This window comes from Chelonia mydas, chromosome 6, assembly GCF_015237465.2.
Source record: "Chelonia mydas isolate rCheMyd1 chromosome 6, rCheMyd1.pri.v2, whole genome shotgun sequence".
Taxonomy (NCBI): Eukaryota; Metazoa; Chordata; order Testudines; family Cheloniidae; genus Chelonia; species Chelonia mydas.
Window position 1 is genome coordinate 88,125,294 of NC_051246.2, and position 22,585 is coordinate 88,147,878.

The window sequence follows — 22,585 nt, forward strand, 5'->3', positions numbered from 1 at the left end:
TTTTAGATTAAAATGTTTTGAAAAGTCATTGGAATATCTTGATCGTAATGGAAGACGTAACTGGCTGTACAAAGAAGTCTATGATAAAAGGCTAATAATACGGTGTCATAAAAAAAAACCTCTATAAATTTGTTAAAGAGGCAGTTTGTTTGCATTTCTCCTGATTGATATGTAAATACAGTTTGAATTGTGTTTGCTTGGTCTCTAGTGCTTTATAAAGAGATGAATTCACCTTTCTGTGGAACAAGTAAACAGACTTTAAACTAAGCCGACATCAGACAAAGTGGAAACGAGTTTATTTAATCGAAACTAAATTTAGTTTAAGAAAGATAAGCCAGTGTACATAATAATCCATTACAGTAATTACGCCCACCACCAAATATGTGTTTATGAGGTTGTCTAGATACAATAAAATTCATTTATTGCCCAAAGTCTATTATGTTAAGTCGCTAGCTGGTTCCACACTAAACATGCCAACTTTATTTCTCCGTTCCATGAAAATAGTTCTCGGATTTTCCAATTATTCCTAGTTCCCCTCGAGTTTGAAAATTACCAGTTTTTGGAAGGATTCTAAAATAAATCCCAAGAAAGGGGAACTGTCGATTTAAGCATAGCATTTCACACCTTTCGTGTGTATTTTAAAATTGGGAGAGAGGAACTAGACCTACTAAAAAATGTATAATATTAAACAAGCACAGGTCTCTCCCTTGGACCAGGACCTAAGAACAGAAGTTTAACACTTCAAAAAAATCCCAACCAATTTTCCCCTGGAGTTCTATTTTAAATGACAGCACCGAACACTCTGTTTAGGCTCTCTGAATGCTAGCTTTGACCTATAGTTATAAATTTGAAATAAATATTCTTAATAGAGAAAAAAGTAACGTTAAAATATGTTCTATCCCATTTGATAATCTTCCTCTATCAACCTACGGAATACTATAAAAATGGAGGGGCTTGAAATTCCCGCTGACACACGTGATGTCCTCCAGTTTAACAGAAGGGTCAGATAATCTTTTTACTCTATTTCCTTTTTCTTATCCAAGCTCCCTGAGTAACACTAGGGTAACTAAGATGATAAAGCCCTCCGGCGCTGCTACAAAAACTGTAGATTTGTTTGTTTGTTTCCACTCCCTTTCTCGCTCCCTCTCAAATAACAGGCACTGGGTTCGTGATTCTTCAGGATTTCAGAGATCTTTGAATTGTGAGATGTATTTCAGCGTTTTAATTTAAAAATCGGAGGGAAAATTACAGCTAAGCAGTGGATTTGGAGGAAATTAAGGTCTGGAGTCCTTGATGGGATAGGTTAACACTGGGCACTTAGAATTTTCAGTTACACTCACAAAAGGGATCATGTTGGGCCAGAAAGCTTGTGAATTTAATGTGTTTGTTGATTGTCCAGTTAAAAACTATTTCACAATATCTACTTTGTCTATTTACACCGAAGTTAACACGTACCTCTCTTGAATCCCTATAGTGTGTACATCACTAACACATGCACGTCTGTTTCTCAGCTACACACGTACCTCCCCCCTTCACCTGTTTCTTTACAGCCTAGTCCAGTCCCCAAAGCAAAAGCAATCTGCGTGAAAACGAAATGCGTCCGCAGCAAAGTAGTTCCCCTCCCTGTTTTGTAAGAATGAAAGCTGCAGGACAAACTGAAGTGATGCGTTTGCGCCTGTGTGTGGATATAATGAAATACGTTTTTATAAAGAAAGTTAATTCAGACTAGACGCCGGACACAATAAACTATCATTTTATTTTGATTATAAATAAGGTGACTGTACTTTCCTTAAAATACAAGTACATAATAAAACCTGGTAGAAATGATCTTTGTACAAGTTATTAAAACTGGACACGCCTTAAAACGGTTGCATTTGCTAGCCTGTCAGTGGGTTCCTCATTAGTTTGTTTCTAATACCCTCAGACATTTAACTTCTCCTAAATGCCTTTTGGAATTTCAGTGACTACTTCTGGAATACTTTCCTTTCTCTATGAATAACTAATCTGCTGTGGGCTCCCTACCCTGATATCTGGCTAATCAATTCGGACTCGATTCCTTCATTAGATAAAGCAGGAATATAGTTATCACGTATATTTGCTTATCACTTCTCCAGACCATGGGCCTGATCCTGCTTCCCATTGAAACCAATGGGCCGAACTCCCCATTTACTTCAATGGGAGCAAGATTTGGGCCTTTTTGCTTTTAGTGTCAGTATTTATTAGCATCCCCATTTGTTTTCGGGTGTGGGGAGAGAGACCTACGGGGGAAAGCAAAGGGAAATAATAATAATAATAATAATAATAATAAAAAGAATATTTGTAATGTGTATAATTTATTAGAAGCTTCTTAGGAACTATATTTAAGCCAAATATCTACATAAGTTTACAACAGAAAGAGGAGACGTGCGGAAATAACAAACTGCCAAAGGATTTACACGGATCGTTAAATGTCCATAAAAAAGGTCGGGTGTGTGTTTTGGTTTGATTTGGTTGATTGTATTTTTTTTCTTTACAACAAAATATACAGGTTACTAAAAACTATGGGTTTAGTCCAACTTTTGACAGCATTATACAGCTACAGGTTCACATCAAAAGTAAGGGAAGAAAAAAATGCCAAGCTGTGACGAATCAATATCTCCATCCGCGGGCCCTGGCGGCTGGGCTGGGGGAGTAGAAAGGGGGCCTTTCCTTTTCTCTGGGTGACACTAATGTTTTTGTGGGGGGGGGGAGCCTACCCCTCCCCTCCGAAAATCTCTATATTTACATGCAAGGTCTATTCGCTGGCAAAGTGTACATTTGAAATCCAAGCCTTCAGACCATGACCACTCATGGGCTCCATTCTGCAACTGCTCCACGATTTATTTTTTTTATTAAATACTCATTTAACAACCTAAAAGTCACTCTCTGTCTCTCTCTGTTAGGGGTTCCTCAAAGAACCGCTCGTTAAAAAATAAAAAAAATAGTTTGACCAGGACAGAGATTTGTGTGACTGGGCGCATCAGAGCTTTCTTTAAAAAAAAAAAAAAATCCTTTCACCAGGTCCTACCGTAGAGCAAGGTAGAGCAAGACATGGCGGTGCCATAGTCAGAACTAGAAGAGTTTAAGTGAGACAAACTGGAGACCTGGCTCTGGAGAGACGCAGGGCTGGCTGAGTGCTGTCCCAGGTCTGGAGACTGCCCTGCACTGTTTGGCTGGTGGTTCTGATGCTGTCCAAGGCTGTTGCCATTGGTAGCCACTGTGATTGCTGCCGCTGCCTGCTGCTGATGGGTCTGGAGAGCTGCCGTCGGTGTGTTGGAGCCGGCTTGGCAGGGCTTGCCATCCTTTACAAGCACGGGCACCGCCACTCTTCTGGGAGACTGCTGCTGTTGGCAAGAGCCGTTGTCCTGTTGCATCTGCTGCTGCGCGGCTTTGTCTTTGGCCTGGCGTTTCATCTTGTAGCGGTGGTTCTGAAACCAGATTTTGACCTGAGTTGGAGTGAGATGGATCATGCTGGCTAAATGCTCTCTCTCCGGAGCCGAGAGGTATTTCTGCTGCTTGAAACGTCTCTCCAGCTCGTAAACCTGGGCCTGGGAGAAAAGGACCCTGCGTTTCCTGCGTGGAGTGCTCTGGAGAGGTGCCATGCTCTTGCTAACGTCTCCCAGCGAGCTCAAGCTCCCCATGCCGCCCATGTTCATTCCAGAAGACGGCCCCATAAAGCGGGATACTAAAATCAAGAAGATCACACATTTTAAACAACACGGTTAGCGGCACGGGACTGCCTGGGCGAGACACGCTTTTCGACTATTGACTCCAAAGCCAAGATCCTCTCCCTGATTAATAATCACCTTCCCAGTCAAAATCTATTCGACCCCCACCTAAGCCGGTTGCACTGGTACTAGCCCACCACCGAGCCAGGCAGGGCTGTAGACCGCCGCACGCTGTGTCACTAGCAGGGAAACAGTTTGATAACGATTTACGCTTCTCCTCCCCCCCCCCCCCCCAGCCCCAGTGCTATTCCAAACACTTAGGGGTCATACGGAGCAAAACCTTCACCAATAACTGAGTATGTGCAAACACGGACTATCCGAGAGCTGGAACATAGCGAAGAGAACGAAACAAAAGCAGTGCTAGGAACATACAATAGCTAGTGCAAGTTTCCATCTTTAAACGGGTCTCACACCCCTTTCAAACCACTCTCCATAAGAAGGAAACATCTCGCTCCGTATAGCCGTATTAAAGGAATACACGTGAGTTCCCCCTTCCACCACCTTCTGTGTTAAGCTGGCATGTGGGGGGCTGAGACACGACAGGTCAATAAGTAGCTTGATGTGCCCATTTAGTTGCGAATTATTCTGAATTTAGGTTGGAAGGTGTCTGAATTTATTTAAACGAGTCCCTTGCCCTGATGACAGTGTTTGCCGCGTTTCCGTTCTCTGTCGCCCTTATCTGCACGGTTGTTTATTGCAGGAGGGTTGGGGAGAGGGACCCCCACCCCCAGGACACAGCCACCCAAATGTTTCCTCGCCTACAGTGAAATCGCTCCCATCGTGGGGCATTTTCCCCATCGGTTCTCCTTCGGCAATGGAGCGCCGGCTCACTGGGACCAGACAACACCTTCCGTCTCAGCGAAGCAACCCACAAGCCGGGGGTGAAATGGAAAGCGAGAGACTGGGGATACCGAGAAAAAGCTAAAACAGGACAGGAGCCTGGGAAGCCGGGGGAAAAACATACCGATCGTATCAATCCTGGACAGCCCTGCCGCGATCCAGCTCTTTGAGCTGACCCGGTTTCGACTTCAAGCCACTTTCCCCCCTTGTCTTTCGCCCCCACCCCCACCCCGCTCCAAAACCCGCACTGTACCGCAACCGACATGGTTTCTCCAAGTCGCTCATTGAAAAGGCTTCCTCCCAGAGCTATGCGTAAAGTTTTCCCCGCTGGCTGCGGGGCTCACTTACTTGTAGAGAAACGGGGGTCCGGGTTGGCCCCGTACCATCCTGTGGCTGAAGCACTGTTCCGCATGGTCTCCTGGTAAGGTGGAAGCTCGCCCATGTTGCCTAGGTTGCCGTTGCAGTAGCCCCCCATAGTGGTATGGGAGAGTTGGGGGACGCCTGCCGCTGTCATATGGTAGGCAGCAGTCACTGTCCCGTTGTGGCCCATGGGGTGCTGCTGCATTGCTGGCTGAGAAACCTGAGACTGCCTGTAGGCTGCCAAGGGAGCCCCCAAGTTGCTACCCTCCATGCCCACTTTCTTGTAGCTTTCCTCCAAGGGACTCAAGATGTCAGACACTGAGAAAGGAGTCGTATGCTTTGGGCTCATCGACATGATTCGGCGGCTGGAAAAAAAAGGGGGAAGGGGAGGCCAATCTTTTTTGCCAAATATTCTGGTGTTGCCTTAACGCCGATCTTGTTGGATGTACACGTAACCGAGTGGACGAAGTCCGCCTTAATTGGATTGAGTGGAGGCTCAGGGCTGCCTTTCGTTTGTTTTAGCCAGACGCCAGGTTTTAGGCTGCCACCAGAGGCGGGGCATAGGCACTAAAGCAACAAGACAATAGAAGCCTACATCTTGCCCAAGATAATTAGCTTACATGCTGATGACAAGGTAAACACCTTTAAGTTTTACTTGTCAGGATTTTTTATGTATTTTTTTGAAAGACCCCGTGAGCACAAGTAATTTTATTTTATTCTTCTGGGGTGGCAGCATTATGGGTGGAGAATTTCATGTCATTTGTAAAGACAAATTTGCTGAGTTAAAGAGAAATGATTTACAATTCTATTCCGACGCCTAACATTATAGCCTCAGCCTTTGTGAGGGATGGCTAGAGAGAGTTTAACATTATGGAACAAAGGGATTTATTTCCCCTCGCTCCCCCCCCCCCCCCTTCCCCACTAAGTTCGAGTTTAAAGAAACATTGAAGGGAGAAATCTCTCCTAGAATAGTTTGAGGAGCTAACGTTCATATCTGAGGCACCGTTTCCAACACTGGGCATTGCACAATACCAAGGGTCCTAGAGATGCCCAAAAGATTGTCTGGTAGAAAAGCAGTGAACAGCACCTACATTTTAACAACGTTGCAGAGGAGGTTTCTCTATGGCATATATCATAATAAGTCTTCAAATGCAACGCCACAGTCAGCGTCTGGTTCCTGTACATTAAATCATCAGATCGTTTTGCCTAGCTTTTACTTTGAAGAGAGATGGAAGCTTGCTTGCAAATATGTAAAGTAATAATAGGTGACAGATTGTTGAAAAATATCTTAAAACAAAATGTCATTTGTCATTTTCTAGTAGGAGCGGTGTCAGAAGCTTCCTATGGCACCGCTAAAGATGGTTTCTAAGGTTATTTATGAATCAAGGAAGTTAGGGATGGAAAAGACCTATTTGGTCATCTGGTCCATCATCCTGCCAATGAAGGTTTGGTTCCCTGAATTTTGTGATATTTTGCCCTGTCTAGTTTTAAGTAAATGTAGAGTCCATTCATATTAATACATATATATCTCTAATAGTTAATGTGACTCAGATTATTGCCAAGACTTTGAAGGAATCTTCCAACTTTTACAGTAACTACAAATCACACATATCAGTGTCTCTCCTGAACGCAACGAAAAACCTTCCATGAATTTTAACATACTGGCTCAAAGGATTGGGAACTAATTTAATAAAGGGATTATCTGAATATTAAGAAAATTGCAGCAAAAAGGTGCAGTTAACCTAGTGACTTTAAAGCATCAAATAACTATTTAATAATTGCACTTGTAAATATGTTTGTACTCTGCTTGTTCCTGCTTAAAAATGCAAAAGTGCACTTGCTACCCGGGAATAACTAAATATCTTTGTCTAAAGTGGCAGCATAAATGGCCAGTCGCTTTGTGACTGTGCTTGATATTAGACATAAGGATCATTTTACTTCAATTGGGAGGCTCTCATTCAGTAGGCAAGAAACGGTTTAGGAGAAAGTAGGTTCCCGTATGAGAATTAACACCCTTCAAGTATAAGCCTGCGCCTTGATTATACTTTAGAGCTCTGCAAGAGGTGAGCTTTTCCACACAAATATAATCGGTGGAACTTTTTTTCAATCAGGCCCTCAGTTCCTCTGAATCAGTTCAACTGCCTCTTTAGGCACCAGGTTATCTCCAGCCTTAATACCGAAAAGGGGGTTTGTTGTGAGTCTGTTGTGTCGCCTATAGCACATCTTAATCAGGGAGGGACAACTTTTGGTTAGAAATGGGTCTGCTTTGGACACGTCCTGTTAAGATTCTTGTCTTTCGCTCTTGTCTTTCTAATTAGGTGGAACATTTCCTTCATTGGCTTTGCCAAGGGATAATTGCTTTAATCTGTCATTTTTTACACATTTATTTCAGTGCTTTCGTTGATGAGAATATTCGGTTAAAAATTCGAAGCTTTTTTGCGGATTTTCCACATAAATCTCGTGCGTATTTTATTACGTTAGCAACGGAACAGGACATAAAAGTATATGGAAAAATACAAATTCTGCAGCACAAGCAGGCAAGAAGAATATATTTGTGAAAGGAGTTTACATTACATTACACCTAATTCCAAAACCACTCAATTATTAATCTCAGTTTAATTATTGCAAAAAGTTATTGTTGGTGGTAGGGAAAGGGGATGTTTTCTATTCAGGATATTAGCTATGCATATGACACGTCTAAAAATCCTCCGTATTTTGTCTTTCCTACGAAATATCACTGGAACCTGTATCTTTCTGAGTAATGTCTAATTGCCCGTTTAATATAGCGCGGGCTTCCTATTTGACGATAATTCTGCACATACACTAGAGTAGTGGGTCTTGGTGCAGATGTGCCTTTTTAATGTGTTGAAATTATTTCCTTTTCAAAACTTTTGTGATTAATCATTCTTATTTGTCCCCCTGTTTGAACGAATGCATGTCAAATGGCCTCCAAATATTCCTCAATTAGATTAACCCGATCAGTGCGGAGGTGGATTGTGCTGGATCCTGGAAAGGAAAGTTGATGTGATTGTTATATCTGTCCTGCGTCTCTGATATGTATGAAGGTAAAACTCGCTTTTTCTCATTGTAATTTAGCTTACACACACACACACACACACACGGATTGTTTATTGCAAATCATATGACTTGCATACACTTTTTAGCAAAATGAGTTATCCTAGTGGAATGCTATCACTGAGCCACCCAGGTTAATTACAGCCGGGTAGTTCAGTCTCCTATGCAACTATCAGGAAAGTTTGTTTTTGTTTTTAAACTGCCTTTCCGACCTTGTTTTGGGAGAGCTGCCTTCAGAGCAATTGAAGTCCAGCCTTTCCGAATTCCCTGGTTTGATCCTACCTAACTGCCTGGCAGCGGTGTGTTCTTTTACCTGGTGAGGCTGTCTACTAAAGCGCTTGAGTTAAAAGGAAATGCTAAGGAGGAGGAGGAGGAAGAAGAAAGATGAACTGCATTTCGCCTGTTGGAAGCATATTCATGAGAATGCCACCGTCTGCACCCTATGTCTGCAGAATGCTTTATTCTCTTCTCTGCGGCTACACGGACGGTTCTTCAATAGCTTGTGACCCCACACAATCCGTTTGATAACACTCAGGATGTGGAAGAATGGGAGACTTCGTCAATCAAATGGTGCCAATCCCAATGGAAACGGTGCCACCATAACCACAGCGCCTTTCCTCATCAGCTGGATTGCGGGGGCTGGGAACTCAAGGAGCAGCTTTTTAAAGTGTGCCCAGGGCTCTTCAAATTTAACAGTGTCTTTTTAAATATGTGCTAGCATGCCTCCCAAATGGGAATCAGATGAGCTAGTCTAGGCAGATTCAACCCAGGGGCTAGAGAAAAGCAGAATTTCCATACATTTCTCTGCATGGGAAGGGGAAAGATTTCTGCGCGTTTCGGCGTCTGGTTTAACTGATCTAACGTTGTTTGATGTCAAATCAAGAAGGGTGTATTTCACTTTTTTTAACATTTAAAACAAAACTGGATCGCTCTGCAGATGTTTTTCATGTGCAAGCGGAGCCAAGGTAGAAGCAGCGAAAACTAAGGAGCCGATTCAGCAAAGCACTCGTTTCAATGGGACTCCTCGAGTGCTCAACATTAAGCACGTGCTCAAACGCTTTGGTGGATCAGGCTCAGACGAGTACCACACTTACAACAAAAGGGTGTCGAACAATTTCCAGACAGGGTGCTTGTTTCTTCACAACGGGTTTTGAAATCATAACCTGAAAAAGCCAAAGGCGCCTCCTTAAGTCCCAGCTGTGTAGGCTCCACAAAATTGCTGGCTGTGTAAGGTCGGTACAATTTACCCTGTGATTTACAAAGCACCAGACACACCTTATCCAATTTCCCAACCTGTTCGCGAATGATAGATGTCAGTGTCTTACGCGCACGCCGTCTGTGAAGTTTCCATTGCCTTTGGGAGAGAGGAAAGGCGCTTTACGTTTTTCAGTTAGAGCGAGATTCATTGCTTAGACGTGGTTAACTTTGGTGGGATAGTCCCAAGGCAATGCACGAGCAAGTAGAACAGTGAGTTTTGCCTTATAGGTAACATTCTATGAGAAGAATAAAAAATAATTACTCTTAGAGCATAGAGAGTGGGTGGAAACACGAAACCACTGCCAACATAAGGCGCTGTGCCGTGTAATGGAATGTCACGTTATCTATATAAGGATCATTACAATGTAGTGTTACCTTTCGCGTAATAATGTAGTGCCATTAAACGAGCTTTGTTTAGTTTAAAAGAGTTAATAACAAAGGTAAGATTCAGATCCAGTCTTTAGAGGCGACTTCCTATTAATATATTGCCTGTTCATTGAATAACCCGCTTCTCCTCCCACAGCCCAGATGTCTGAGCAAATTAAATATGGACAGCAGAAACAAAAGAAACCGTAATAGAGCGGTTTAGGCAGTCTAACTGAACACTGCTAGGGCACTTTAACACACGTTGCAGGCAGCTACTCCTGAAGGGTAAGATGAATGGGTGTCCGGGTAAGTAAAGGTTATTTTCCACAAACACACCTTGTAAATACTCCCTTGAAATCTATTGCCCTGGTGGGAGGAACTGCCGTTAGGAACCGTCGGAAAAATCTACATCTTTCCCTCTGTTGAAGATGCTCACTCCACTGGTTACTTCAATGGGACCTGAGAAAGTCTGGTGGGTTGAAGTGAACGAGTCCACATTTCCCCGGTTTTGAGTTCTGAGGAAATGAAAGGGAAACCCTCACTTCATCGTCTCAGGAGCCGAGGCTGTGTATGAAAATGAGCCTTTTTGAGCCGGGACTCTATAGTGCCTCTTGGGTGCAGGGCCCGAAGATAACCTGGGGCTTTCCAAGAGCTGCTCTGGCCAAACGGCTCATCTTGCACCGCGCTCTCGGTGTTTGGTACAGAATTCCATGAGCTCCCCACCTCGGCCTCGTAACGCTTACCCTATAATAAAGTGCCCATCCTCTGCCCCAAAGCCCAAGTCATTGGCTTTGTCATTTGCCCAGAGGCCGCTGTAAGGGACATTTATTTTATGCAGAGGGCAACATTTATAGGCGAGAGTCTCCTCTGTTCTAGGACAGATTTGGCCAGGGTGCTGGTGCCGCATTGCTGTGCCGTTCTGGATTGTCCCCGGGAGACACTGACCTCCGCTTTACCTAAAACGCACTTTGCTGAGAGGGGGAGAACTTCACGCGATGAGGGGGAAGGGAGAAATGCCAACCCAGAATCAGGGGCTGAGTGGAAGCCCCTTGCAGTCTGGACAGATCAGTTGTTTATGGATAGCTTTGGCACATTAGGATCCGAGGGAGATTGTTACCCTAGGGGAGGGGGCTGTTGCCAGCATTTGTGAAGGATTTTATTTTAAAAAAAAACAACCACACTATATTTAAAACTCATCTCAGAAAAAAACAATTAGTATTTCCCCCAATCCTACAACTGCCACCCTAAGCTATTTCCACGCTAATCATTGCAAATGCCAGCAATTCTGGGGAGCCATCCTGCAGCCCCTAGTCTGGAGTAGTATATAGCTTGAGCAGAGAGTGAAGGAGAGTCTCTCCCCCTCCCCCCCCCCCCCCGGCCGAACAGTAATGTTAATTAGATTTGTTAGGCCACTAAACATTTTAGAGCCGCGGTGGATTAAAACTCGGATACAAAACCTCCCAGGCCCGCTGGGACAAAGCTCCCAAATGGATTATGTTTCAGCAGTTAGGTTTAGGATGAAAACCAAGGGAGAAAGTTGCCAATAGGTATATATTTGCTTTTAGAAGTGAGTGAATGAAAGAGAGAAGGCGCAGGACCAAAATGATTTACTTGTGTATTTGTGTGTCTGTTTTTTGGTTACAGTTCTCCACCGATTTTAATTAAGCTTGTGAATATGGAGGGCAGTGGGGGAGGGGGAAAAGAGACCTTGCCCGTTTGACTGTTTCTTCCCCCAAGACTCAGAGGCTAAACTTATTCGCCTTGCTCCGGCAAATAGTCCTATTGGTTACATATAATGTGAGCAAGTTTTGGTTTTATAATTTAAAAATATATTTTCTTCTCTTCAGTTACCGAAAGTATTTGACTTCAAATATGATTACGTTTAAAAACTAGACAATACGTTCTGCATTTATTGTACGGATGCTGAGGTTGAAAAGTCTGTATATTAACAGAAAGTGCCTTTCTTGTACCCCCAATAACACCTATTTAAAACGGAAAGAATGAAAACAATCCGATGTCTGTTGTCCCTGGGCGCTGCACAGTTTCCGCTTCGCACTTTACTCAGCTGGGACAACGCAAACGACTTCTTATTTTCAGTCAGATGTCACTGTTCACTATTATTTGTGTGTCGTGCTAATTTCGCTCCCCAGCTGGCGTGCACTCGCTGGCTGCTGCAATGGCTGGGTGGCAGGCACTTTCAGAAACGGGAATGTTTGATCATTCAGAAAAGTCTCTTTCCACTGACATTTTATAATCCGATAATAGGAATATTTCTATTGATCTTGTGGTTGCGGAACTTGATTTTTTTTGTAACACAAACTAAAACGGAGGCCAAATTAGACCTGCCAATGTTCCTTCAAACACCTGTCGTTTAGGTATTGTGATCCACCTTCAGAGCTGTTGCCTGCTGACCTATAATCACACTGAACTCCTTGCTTTGTTTCAAAGAACGCTTCTAGCTAAAGCATGAATTACATTTATCAGATCTGCGACTCCCCACCAACCTTACATGGATCCCATGCGAAACTTGTCATCTCAGACGAAAAGAATGCTGGAGCCGACCAAAGGACTCATTCACTGTTGCCGTGTTATAATTTCCTTCTGAACAATCAAGCAAAAGCTCTCCAGTAATTTGCCCTGAATTCTTCCCTGCCATCCCCAGCAAAGAGTTGCTTGGGCTATGATCCTCAGGGAGCTTTAATTCAGAGGGAAAGCTCAGAGATCTCCCACTGCGCCCTTGTATCTGAAAGTAGTTTTTGTGGTAAGCACAGTCATGTTAAGGACGGACGGTGCATTTGTGCTCAAGAGGATTCAATGCGATTTGGAGGATGCTGGGCTTTTCCGACCTGCGCAGAGAAAGATGTAGTAGGACTATCTACTTCCCTTGGGCGCTTAAAATTGATGCGATCTACAACAGCCTCTACGGGCCACCGTGAGAACCGCCTCACTCCGGAGACAGGAAGGCAGAGGCCTAGCTTGACCGTTACTCAAATACATTTCATTGCATAGGTGCTGGAACTAGGGGGTACTGCGGTACACTCTGGCTTGAAGTGGTTTCCATTATATACAGGATTTACAGTTTGGTTCAATGGCTCTCAGCACCCCCCACCAGAAAAATTGTTGCAGCGCCCCTGTTTCATTGAGGATGATTTTTTATTTAAATTCTCCTTAAACAAATTGTGGCTCAGGATAAAAACCGTGAAGCAATTTTGACCAGTTCTTATGTATCATGATAATAGTCTACACTCTGCATTGCTCCATCTGGATATTTCTCCAGATCTATAGGAAAGGATTAGCTCCTTTTAATTTGGTTGGCCTTCGTTTTCTATTTTCAACTCTCCTTCATTCAAATAGCTCAGTTTCCAAACCAGAGATAAGTCTTTTCCTCCCCTGAAAAGTATCAGGTACATAAAATATCTGGTCTTTTCCTCCCCTGAAAAATATCAGGGATCAAGAGAAGGAGGAGGTTGTTAATCTATGACCATTTATACTTTGTTTCCAATGTTCATTTCCGCAAACCAGTAAAATATTCTCAAAATGTGCTCTTGGTAAATCCATGTGGCAAAAATATACTGTTTAAAACCTCTCCTGCCTAGGAGTGGATTTCCTTGCTTTCCCCTTAGTTCCCACCATGACATGACAGAATGCATCTCCCCCTCCCTAAGTGGTAGGTCTTATAGCACTTTTCACAGTAGTCCTTACCAGTGGGATAAGGCTTGGTAAGGAATGAGACCTACCTGAGTCACTGCCTATACCCACTGAGCTGGCAATGTGGGCCACTATGCTGGGGGCTTATTACTTAAGTGAGAATTAATACAAAAAAAGCTTTTTTGTTTAGTTTTCCTGTTTCAAAAATATCATGTTTGAATGTACATATGATATAATCAGAGACAGCCATATGCTAGGATCTTCTGCTGTTCAGTTAATGGTGAAGTGGGAACTGGTGGTCTCATGGGCAAACAGGCCATTTCAGAGACCCAGAAGGTCTTTTGGGGACACTTCAGAGGTCCTCTTTCACTTGAAGAGGTCCTCTCTCCTGGAAAGATTATGCCCTCGCTCTTGCTAGAAGAACTGATGGGTACTGTTCAAAACTTATGTAAAGTGCTTCCATAAAAGGAATCCGTTTGCAGTGTCCAGAAAGAATGAAATTTTTTTGGTTCTACTACCTGACCCCTAAACAATGCTACATATTCTTGAGCGCCATCTCCTGGCACATTTTCTGTTAACTGACTATTGATGTATAGAGAGAGACACAACACTCTGGTAACAAATAAATTCCTCTTTATAGAAGTTCAACTGCTTGTACACTAATGGCCCTGTTTTTAAGTCCCAGTGTTCCAAGGGGTTTATACCATACAATATATTTTCAAGATTATTCTTCTATTGATATATGATGAGATCATATGGCTAATTAAATAATGCTAAAGGGACCTACATGTGGTCAAGTCTCTGCAAGCTTATATGAGAGCAGAACCTCTTTAGTCTATACTATAAATAGAGGTGGGTGAATTATAAAATATGACCCTTCCAGCTCCTCTCACGAGTACCCTGTAATAGGGATCGACTCTAGGGGTAATATGGTGGCCATGTTTCTCTGTTACTCTGCGTATCCTCCAACATCCTAGCACAAGCATTGGCATTTTCCAGCGGCTGACATTTAGTTAATCAGAGCAAATTTGTAAAGTGGTTGCATGACTCAAATATACTGGATCTGCTGGATTATTGTTCCTGTCAGATAGGAAGAAGAATATGGCCCACTGAACTGAATTTTGAAGGACAGGCCTGCTCCCAAAGCAGGTTATTTATAGTAGTTCATCTTGTCCCCTCTTAATCTCCCTTCTTAGTAAATCAAGTCATTTTAAGCAGTAACCTCTTAACGTTGTATAATCTTGGTATGAGCTCATTTCCGTGAGTTTTTCTCCCTGTGGGCAACTTCCAAAAACCCTACTATAGAGGCATTTTATGATTAGTTTTGGATTCTCTGTGGAAGTCTGTCCTGAAGATTGATTTTCTGCTAAGTCACTATGTATAGCTTTTTCCTGCTTGTATGTCTCAGAAGTTTAACACATTAAGATTGTTATAAGTTATATTCTATATTGTAGAATTTTTAGAAAGATCTCACCTCTCTCTCCAAATACCACCCTTGTTTTGTTTTCTCATTTTAAAACAGGAAATTCATTGCAAAAACAATATTAGCATGACTCATTCTGAGTAAAAAATAAATGTTAAATACTGACTTGGGGGGCTAGTGGGATTGTTTGAGTGTTTGAGGAGAGCATGATGAATAAGGATGGAGTCATGAATTCCAGAATTATGATGTTTTATTTTAAAAATGTCCATGACGTTTGACATTTTAGAGTTTCATTGTGCTAGTAGTGAGGGAGGGAATAGGTGGCATAATGGAATGGATGCCAGTCTGATGAACTTTGATTAGAAATCCTGGGTAGAGTTTTAGGGTGCAGAGCAGACATTGTCAACAAAGAAAGCAATTCCTTCTGTGGGGTTTTAGTAGAATAAAGATTTAGGTCTAAAATCACTGGTAGACTTTGGCTTCTTTGCGCATATCCAATGACAGTAAACAGCCATAAACCTGGCTTAACTGGCTGATAAACCTGGGTTTACAGCTGCTTTGCATTGTCAAAGTGGTGCAAAGTTCTCTAGAGTGTTTTGGTGAATCTGCCGTTTCATGTCTTAATTTATCTCCTGTTGTCTTCTCTATCTCATACCACAAGGACATCACTTCTCACAGATGGAGAGTTTGGAGAGGAAGGAGTGGGGGAATGTGGTCAGACTCAAAGATTTGGACAGGTGGAGTCAGACTGGAGCTCTACCCAATAGACCTCCAAGGTAGTACTTGGCAACTAGCTGAAAGAAAAGAAGAGGTGGCAATTTTCATAATTTTTGCCACACTTTCAATGACTTGTGACACTGTTACCCTAGTTCCTCTACATTATTCAAAATTTACCATGAAAATAGGGAGAGAAGAGATCAAAGACAATATAGGAGGAAATGAAAACAGAAAATCCAGGCAGTAGAGACACAAGAACAGAATGACAAAGAAAATTTATTCCATGAGACACAGTGCCTCTTAATGGCCTCTGACAAGAAACACTGCCACCAGGAATGAAGGCGTTGGAGAATAACAAGAGTGGTGGGAGAAAATCAACTGATTTGACCTAAGGTAAGGGGTTAAAGTGGGATGCTGTCCTGCTTCAACATATCTCTGAAATGAACCCTGGTCTCTTTTCCCCTGTTTCTATACATAAACTGAACTAGCATCTCCTTTCCTCTTGGTCTTTGTTGTCACACTGGTATCCCCCCTTATTCCTCTGTTTATTCCATTGTCTCTGCCCACTTTGTTCTTCTCTCTGTCCCTTTTTTCTTCATCCTTTACATCTCCATGTTCTGTTTTTCCTTCATCCGTCTTTTCTATTGTCTTCTCACCTCTTTCCCTTCCTCTTTGTCCCTTTCTGTGGTTTGTGTTAGTCCCATCTGCTCCATTCTCTGTTGTTTTTCTCTTCCACAGATTTTCCGCCTCTTCATGGTTGGTACTGCCTTCTCCTCTGCCCCTGTTGAATCTTCTCCCTTTCCCCCTTCCTGATCACTCTCTCAATTAGCTGGTTGCAGGCCAACACTGTGAGAATCCGGCATCTGCAGCATTATGAAATTGGCATATATTACATTACAGTGTTAGTGTGACGTTGCACTTGGAGCCTTTAGGTTTGAATAAATTAGAAATTCAGGGGTTGCAAATCCAGTGAACTGAACCAACTAGTTCTGATTTCCTGAAACAGTGCTGGTAGGTTTAGCTACATTCCACTCATATAGGTAGGTAGGTACTAGTCATAAGCAAAAGTACACATGCCATTTAACTAGCTGTGGCCTTCAGTTTTTTTACCAGTATCTTGTAATATAGTACACATTATATTCATCCACCTGGGGGCACATCCTACAATAGCACGTAATCCATAATTTATGAGCCAGTTTTGGTTATTTTGTGTATCCAATCAATTTCTGCATATACCGTGTTTGTTTTTATTTTTTGGCTATTTCTACTGGCTTGGTGTTGATTTAAGTAATTGACAGAAAAACAAATTAATCTGTTTCCACCAAAGAACTAGGGGAACTAGGAAAGCTCCATTTGCTAAACACTACTTGCTGCCATCTATAACTTTGTAAAAGAGGAAACTTGTGCTCACGATACCTGTTTGGGATATACCAGCTACCTTCCTGGTTAGAAATCAGCGCTAATGATGTCAGTTGTCCTCAGTTTCAGTAGATAGATTTGGAAGACCAAAACAGCTTTTCATACCTAGAGAATACAGGCTTCCAATTAGCTAAAAATTAAAGGCCTATATTTTCAAATGCAAATGCCTAAAGTTAGACATCTCCATCTGTCTTTAGGCACCTGAATGAATGTTGTCTGACTTTCAGAGGTGCAAGCACCAGCTGTTCTGAAGAGAGAGAATACTGAAGGGAAAAGAAATACACTGAAGACCAAGGTAGAATCAGAAAAGTGGTTTGAAGAGAAAGGAGAGATGTCTGTCTGTCTTATTTTTGTAGGCATTTGTGCCATGCTTATTACTAGGGTGGGTGAGCATGGTGTCTGAGATGTAAGAAGAATGGACAGAAAAAAAATGAAGTGAACATTTAAAAAAGTATTCAACTGAAAAAATGAACTAAATGAACTCAGACACTGCGAAGATGAAGAGAACATGCCAAAATAGAGTACTATGAAGTGAAATTCCAGGTGTGTACCCACATAAATGGAAGCTGGAGCAAATGTTCAGATAAATCCCTGGGAAGAGAAATCACCGAATATTGCAGAACTCTGTTGTAAAGCCTATTTCCTTCTCGGGCCCCAAGACAAGGAGTTAGATTTTTTTTTCTTAGTCAAAGTACAGTTCTATTCTGAAAAATAATTTTGTAAATTAGCATCATCATCTTACTCCATAAATCTGCTTCCCATTCAGAGACCTATCTGCTTATTTTAATGGCAAAAATAAGTTTTTATTCCTGCTATCAGTACAGAACACAGATGTCATACGAGAGAGTGAGCTGGATTCTTTTCCAGCATGTACATCACAACAGAATTGTTAACTGAGTTCTAATTGTAGCACCAATCCCTTCCAACTGAGTGTTGACAAAGGTGTTTCATAGATGTAATGGAAGACAGATTATGGCTTGCAGAATCTTTAATAGTGGTGTTGATGAGCAGGAAAGAAAGAATGCAGCTTGGCTTTCCAATCTCAAATTGTGTTTGAAGGATTGGCAGTTAGAAAAAAAACATATTTTTATTGAAAACTGAACAAATGCAAAGTAGAAGTCACTGAGGAGAAATAAATATCACTCTTCCAAGTAGAATAGCACTTTAGAATTGTGGGGGGAAATCCATTAGAATGACAACATGCCTTCATTGACAGGTATATTTTTTGTACACCCAGATAGTAGTCATTATTAGCATTCCAGTCCAAAAAGGCTCCATGTTGCAGGACTACCTTTTTAATTACTTTGGATATTGGAGATAATAAAATGAAAAATTTCACTCAGCTGTGCCCTATAATAAATGAAAGCATGTTATATGTATTCAAAAAAAGCGAATTGTATAGTTGGGTTCATTCAGATTACAAGTTCAGTGTACAGAGTAGCGGCCGTGTTAGTCTGTATTCGAAATTCTTATTCTGAAGAAGGTTAGCTATCTTTATAGAGCTAGTTTACCCATTGTAATAGCCCATTAATGTATTTTTTTCCTTTTGTATAGTTTTTAAGTTTCATTATCTTGTAATTACCTGCTTCCCCACTATTTTATGTATCTTGCTTGTTTCAGATTCCAGGCAATGAAGGCTGCTGAGGTAATACAATGAGATACTGTCCTGCATTGGAGTATGGAAGGACAAGATTGACTGCCACCTACATCAGTAATTATATATGCATTGGTTTCCACAGCTGGATCCAGAATAAATAATTTACAACATTACTTGGAATAAAGTTGTCTTCAGAAGCAAGCAAGTACCTCAGGTGAACTTGTTGATGTATTATCACTGGATGAACAGATTGGGTAGAAACCTGAGCTAATGGTGCTTATGTCTGTTGAGCCAGATTTGATCATTGTACAGTACCTTGTGTCAAGTCAAGCTGCACGTGGCACAGGGCCTAAGGAGAGGGAAGGTTCCTCTAAGCCCCTTTTCCACTCCCCTGATCCTGCAGCTGGTTCAGCCTCTGGCATAACTTTGGGAGGGTAGAGATGGCTGTGCCAGCTGTATGGCACCCAGTGATTTCCCTACATGAGAGGAATCCCTAGCAGCCCCATTAATGCAGATTTCCAGTTGCTTTGCCAAGTAGTCAGATGGAGGAGGACCAAGGATCTGGCCCATTGTGAGTTATAATAATGTATAACAATAGTACTTTTCACTTACACATCACCTTCTATTCCAGGATCTGAGAGCATTTTACGAATATTAATGAATTTAGTTTCACAGCACCCCTGTGAGGTAGCCATATAAGTGACTTGCCCAAGGTCATGTGAGAAATATGTGGGAGAGGAATAGAGTAAATCCTGGTCTCTCAAGTATTGCTCCTATCTTTTAACCGTGAGACCTTCCCTCCCCCAAAGTTCAGTTTGGTTGACCCCCTTCAGATGTTTGTATTAAGACTTATGTAGGTCAGGTCTCATTTTTCTAGGGCTCCCCTCTGAAAACAGATATTTTGTTGAAGGATGAATAAGTTTATGCCCTTTAGGGGCAAGACTTTCCCCTGCCTATTTGGTTGCATGTACTCCCTTAACAGCAGAGCCAGTGCAGTTTTGCTGCCTATGGAAGTGGGATTTGGCGGGGTGCAATGTGGATAGAGAGTGCAACTCCATGTTAAATACAGATCAGTCTCTGAGAGCCACCTGCCTTCAGTGCATAGGGGGCTGATGGAAAAGGGACATAGGTGAGAAGGGGCAGGGTGAGCCAAGGGATCCACATCTGCATGAATCTTCCCATCCTCCTTCCCACGGAGGCTGCTTATAGGGCTGGGGAACCTACTCCAACATTAGCATAGTCTTCACAGGATTACTAGGAAGCCACATCTTGGCCTGCAGAGAAGATTTGCCTTCCCCTACACTCTGTCCAGGGCTCAGCTAGAACGGGCAATGGGCAGGGCATGTGACTTCAAAAAAGCAAGATTTGTCACCCAGCCTCTGATGCTTGCCCTGAAAAAAACCCATAATGTATTCATATGGTTTTTTTTAAATGCATTTTGGTTCTGTTATAATAAAATGTGTATTTGTGGAATACGAATGCTCCATTCTGTTAGGGACCAACAACAGTGCCACCCAGAAACATCACATTGAGGTAACAGAAAAATATTACATACATCCCCACCCCACTTCACTACAAAAGAAACATGCCGTAGAGGATCATACACAACCATGAATTAGAATGATCAGCCATTTCAGACAAATACAGTCCGGACAGGACAAAATGGGTGAGAAAGAAGATTGGAAGGCTTTACCAGTTAGTTGCTTGAGAACTCTGACTTCTGGAGGAACTGTTTAATGAACTCTTTATACAATGCTTTCTGTGACTTGTTCCTTCCAAAGGACGACACCTAGCTGAACATGCAGTCCTTTGGGTTGATTTCTCTCATTTTTCCTTGTCTGAATTATTTATCGAACACCCTGTATTTATTGCAAATGGCCATAAACAAATGACTTTCCCTTTGTTTCTCTTTACTCATGATTTCTTTATGCAGGTTGAAAATATTTCCCTATGTTTATTTATTTTGCTTTTCTTTATATCTAATTAGACTGTTTTCGTGATGGCTCAGAGATGAAAATGGCAGTGCCTGTCTTGCATGCAGCTCTGTTCCTGTTCAGTTTCATTTCCCTCAGGGTCACTGATAGGTTATGATGCACAGTAATGTCCCCGATGAGGTGTTGTTTCCATTAGCTTTCCCCTCCAGAGGTGGGCAGAGGTCTGAATTCTTATGTATGATTTGTTTTCTTGGCTACCTAGGAAATAATGTTCAGTTTTCAGCCCTCTTCTGCGCAGATGGCGAACTCACTATTTGCAAGAATTGCTTCCTTTCCTTTTAAAGAGGCTGCTGTACGCCTATTTAAAACAAAGCACTGTGGTCTGGTGGATGATTTTTCTAATTAGTATTCAATACTATTTATCCTCCAAAACACAATGCATTTATGTGTATTTATACCTCTTATTAAGAAAATAAGAAAAAATTAATAAGAAAATAAGAACAGCCATACTGAGTCAGACCAATGGCCCATTTAGCTCAGTATCCTGTCTTCCAACAGTGCCTTGTACCAGATGCTTCAGAGGTAATTAACAGAACAGGGCAATTTATCTAGTGATCCATCCCCTGTTGTCCAGCCCCAGCTTCTGGCAGTCAGAGGTTTAGGGATACCTAGAGCATGGGGTTGCATCCCTGACCATCTAGGCTAAAAGCCATTGATGGCCCCTATCCCCCATGAACTTATCTAATTCTTTTTTGAACCCAGAAATATATCTGGCCTTTTCAACATGCCCTGGCAATGAGTTCCACAGGTTGACCATGCATTGTGTGAAGAAGTACTTCTTTGTGTTTGTTTTAAACCTGCTGCCTATTAATTTCATTGTGTGATATGAAGGGGTAAATAACGCTTCCCTGTTCACTTTCTCTACCAATCATGATTTTATAGATCTCTATTGTATCCCCCCTTAGTCATCTTTTTTCTAAGCTGAACAGTCCCAGTCTTTTACATTTCTCCTTGTATGGAAGCTGTTCCATGCTCCTAATAATTTTTATTGCCCTTCTCTGTACTTTGAGCAGATGTTTTCTGAGAACTAACTGCAATGACTCCAAGATCTTTCTTGAGTAGTAACAGCTAATTTAGGCCCCATGATTTTGTATGTACAGTTGGGGTTATGTTTTCCAATGTACATTATTTTGCATTTATTGAATTTCATCTGCCTTTTGTTGCCCACTCACTCAGTTTTGTGAGATGTCTCTGTAACTCTTCACAGTCAGCTTCGGACTTAAATTACTCAAGATAGTTTGTATCAGCTGCAAACATTGCCACATCACTGTTTACCCCTTTCTGCAGATCATTTGTGAATATGTTGAACAGCACTGGTCCAAGTACAGATCCTTGGGGGGACTCGCTATTTAGCTTTCTCCACTGTGAAAACTGACTATTTATTCCTGCCTTTTGCTTTCTATCTTTTAACCAGTTACTGATCCATGAGAGAACCTTCCCTCTTATCTCATGACTGTCTACTTTACTTAAGAGCATTTGGTGAGGGACCATTGCAAAGACATTCTGAAAGTCCAAGTACACTGTATCTACTGGATCACTCTGATCCACATTCCTTAAAGAAGGCATGAAAGGTGTGTTGAATCTTCCCCAGCATATTGTGTTCATCTATGTGTCTGATGATTCTGTTCTTTATTATAGTTTCAACCAATTTGCCTCACACTGAAGTTAGGGTTACCAGCCTATAATTACCATGATCACCTCTAGAGCCTTTTTTAAAAATCAGTGTTACATTAGCTGTCCACCAGTCATGTGGTACAGAGGCTGATTTAAGTGTTAGGTTACATAACACAGACCTAAAAGTCGCAATATTACAACAAAAAAACTTCAAAAACAGACTCCAATGAGAGACTGCTGAATTGGAATTAATTTGCAAACTGGACACCATTAAATTACGCTTGAATAAAGACTGGGAGTGGATGTGTCATTACACAAAATAGAACTATTTCTCCCTCCGCCCCTTTCCTTACACGTTCTTGTCAACCGCTGGAAATGGCCCATCTTGATTATCGCTACAAAAGGTTTTTTTTTCTCTCCTGCTGGTAATAGCTCACCTTAACGGATCACTCTTGTTATAGCGTGTATGGTAACACCCATTGTTTCATGTTCTCTGTGTATATAAAATCGTCCTACTGTATTTTACACT

The 22,585-nt window shown here is 41.9% G+C and overlaps 1 protein-coding gene and 1 long non-coding RNA gene across 2 annotated transcripts; one reads left to right on the plus strand and one right to left on the minus strand.

Moving 5' to 3' along the window:
* Positions 1-274: 274 nt before the first annotated feature.
* Positions 275-5,452, minus strand: NKX2-1 (NK2 homeobox 1). Its single transcript, XM_007065248.3, has 2 exons — positions 4,935-5,452; positions 275-3,703 (listed from the first exon to the last, which is right to left on the minus strand). Exons 1-2 carry the CDS (start codon positions 5,299-5,301, stop codon positions 3,033-3,035), a joined length of 1,038 nt encoding a protein of 345 aa, XP_007065310.1. The 5' UTR covers positions 5,302-5,452; the 3' UTR covers positions 275-3,032.
* Positions 5,453-22,258, plus strand: LOC122466202. The gene is made up of 4 exons (XR_006291550.1): positions 5,453-5,580; positions 15,377-15,825; positions 18,472-18,662; positions 21,857-22,258. It is a non-coding gene; the product is annotated as an uncharacterized LOC122466202 (long non-coding RNA).
* The last annotated feature ends 327 nt before the right edge of the window (positions 22,259-22,585 follow it).

Excerpts from the sequence above, each read along its gene's own strand:
- NKX2-1 (XM_007065248.3), bottom strand. The coding sequence starts at position 5,301 with ATGTCGATGAGCCCAAAGCATACGACTCCTTTCTCAGTGTCTGACATC. Across the intron at positions 3,704-4,934 it reads GGACCCCCGTTTCTCTACAA|TATCCCGCTTTATGGGGCCG; the intron begins GTAAGTGAGCCC and ends TCTTGATTTTAG.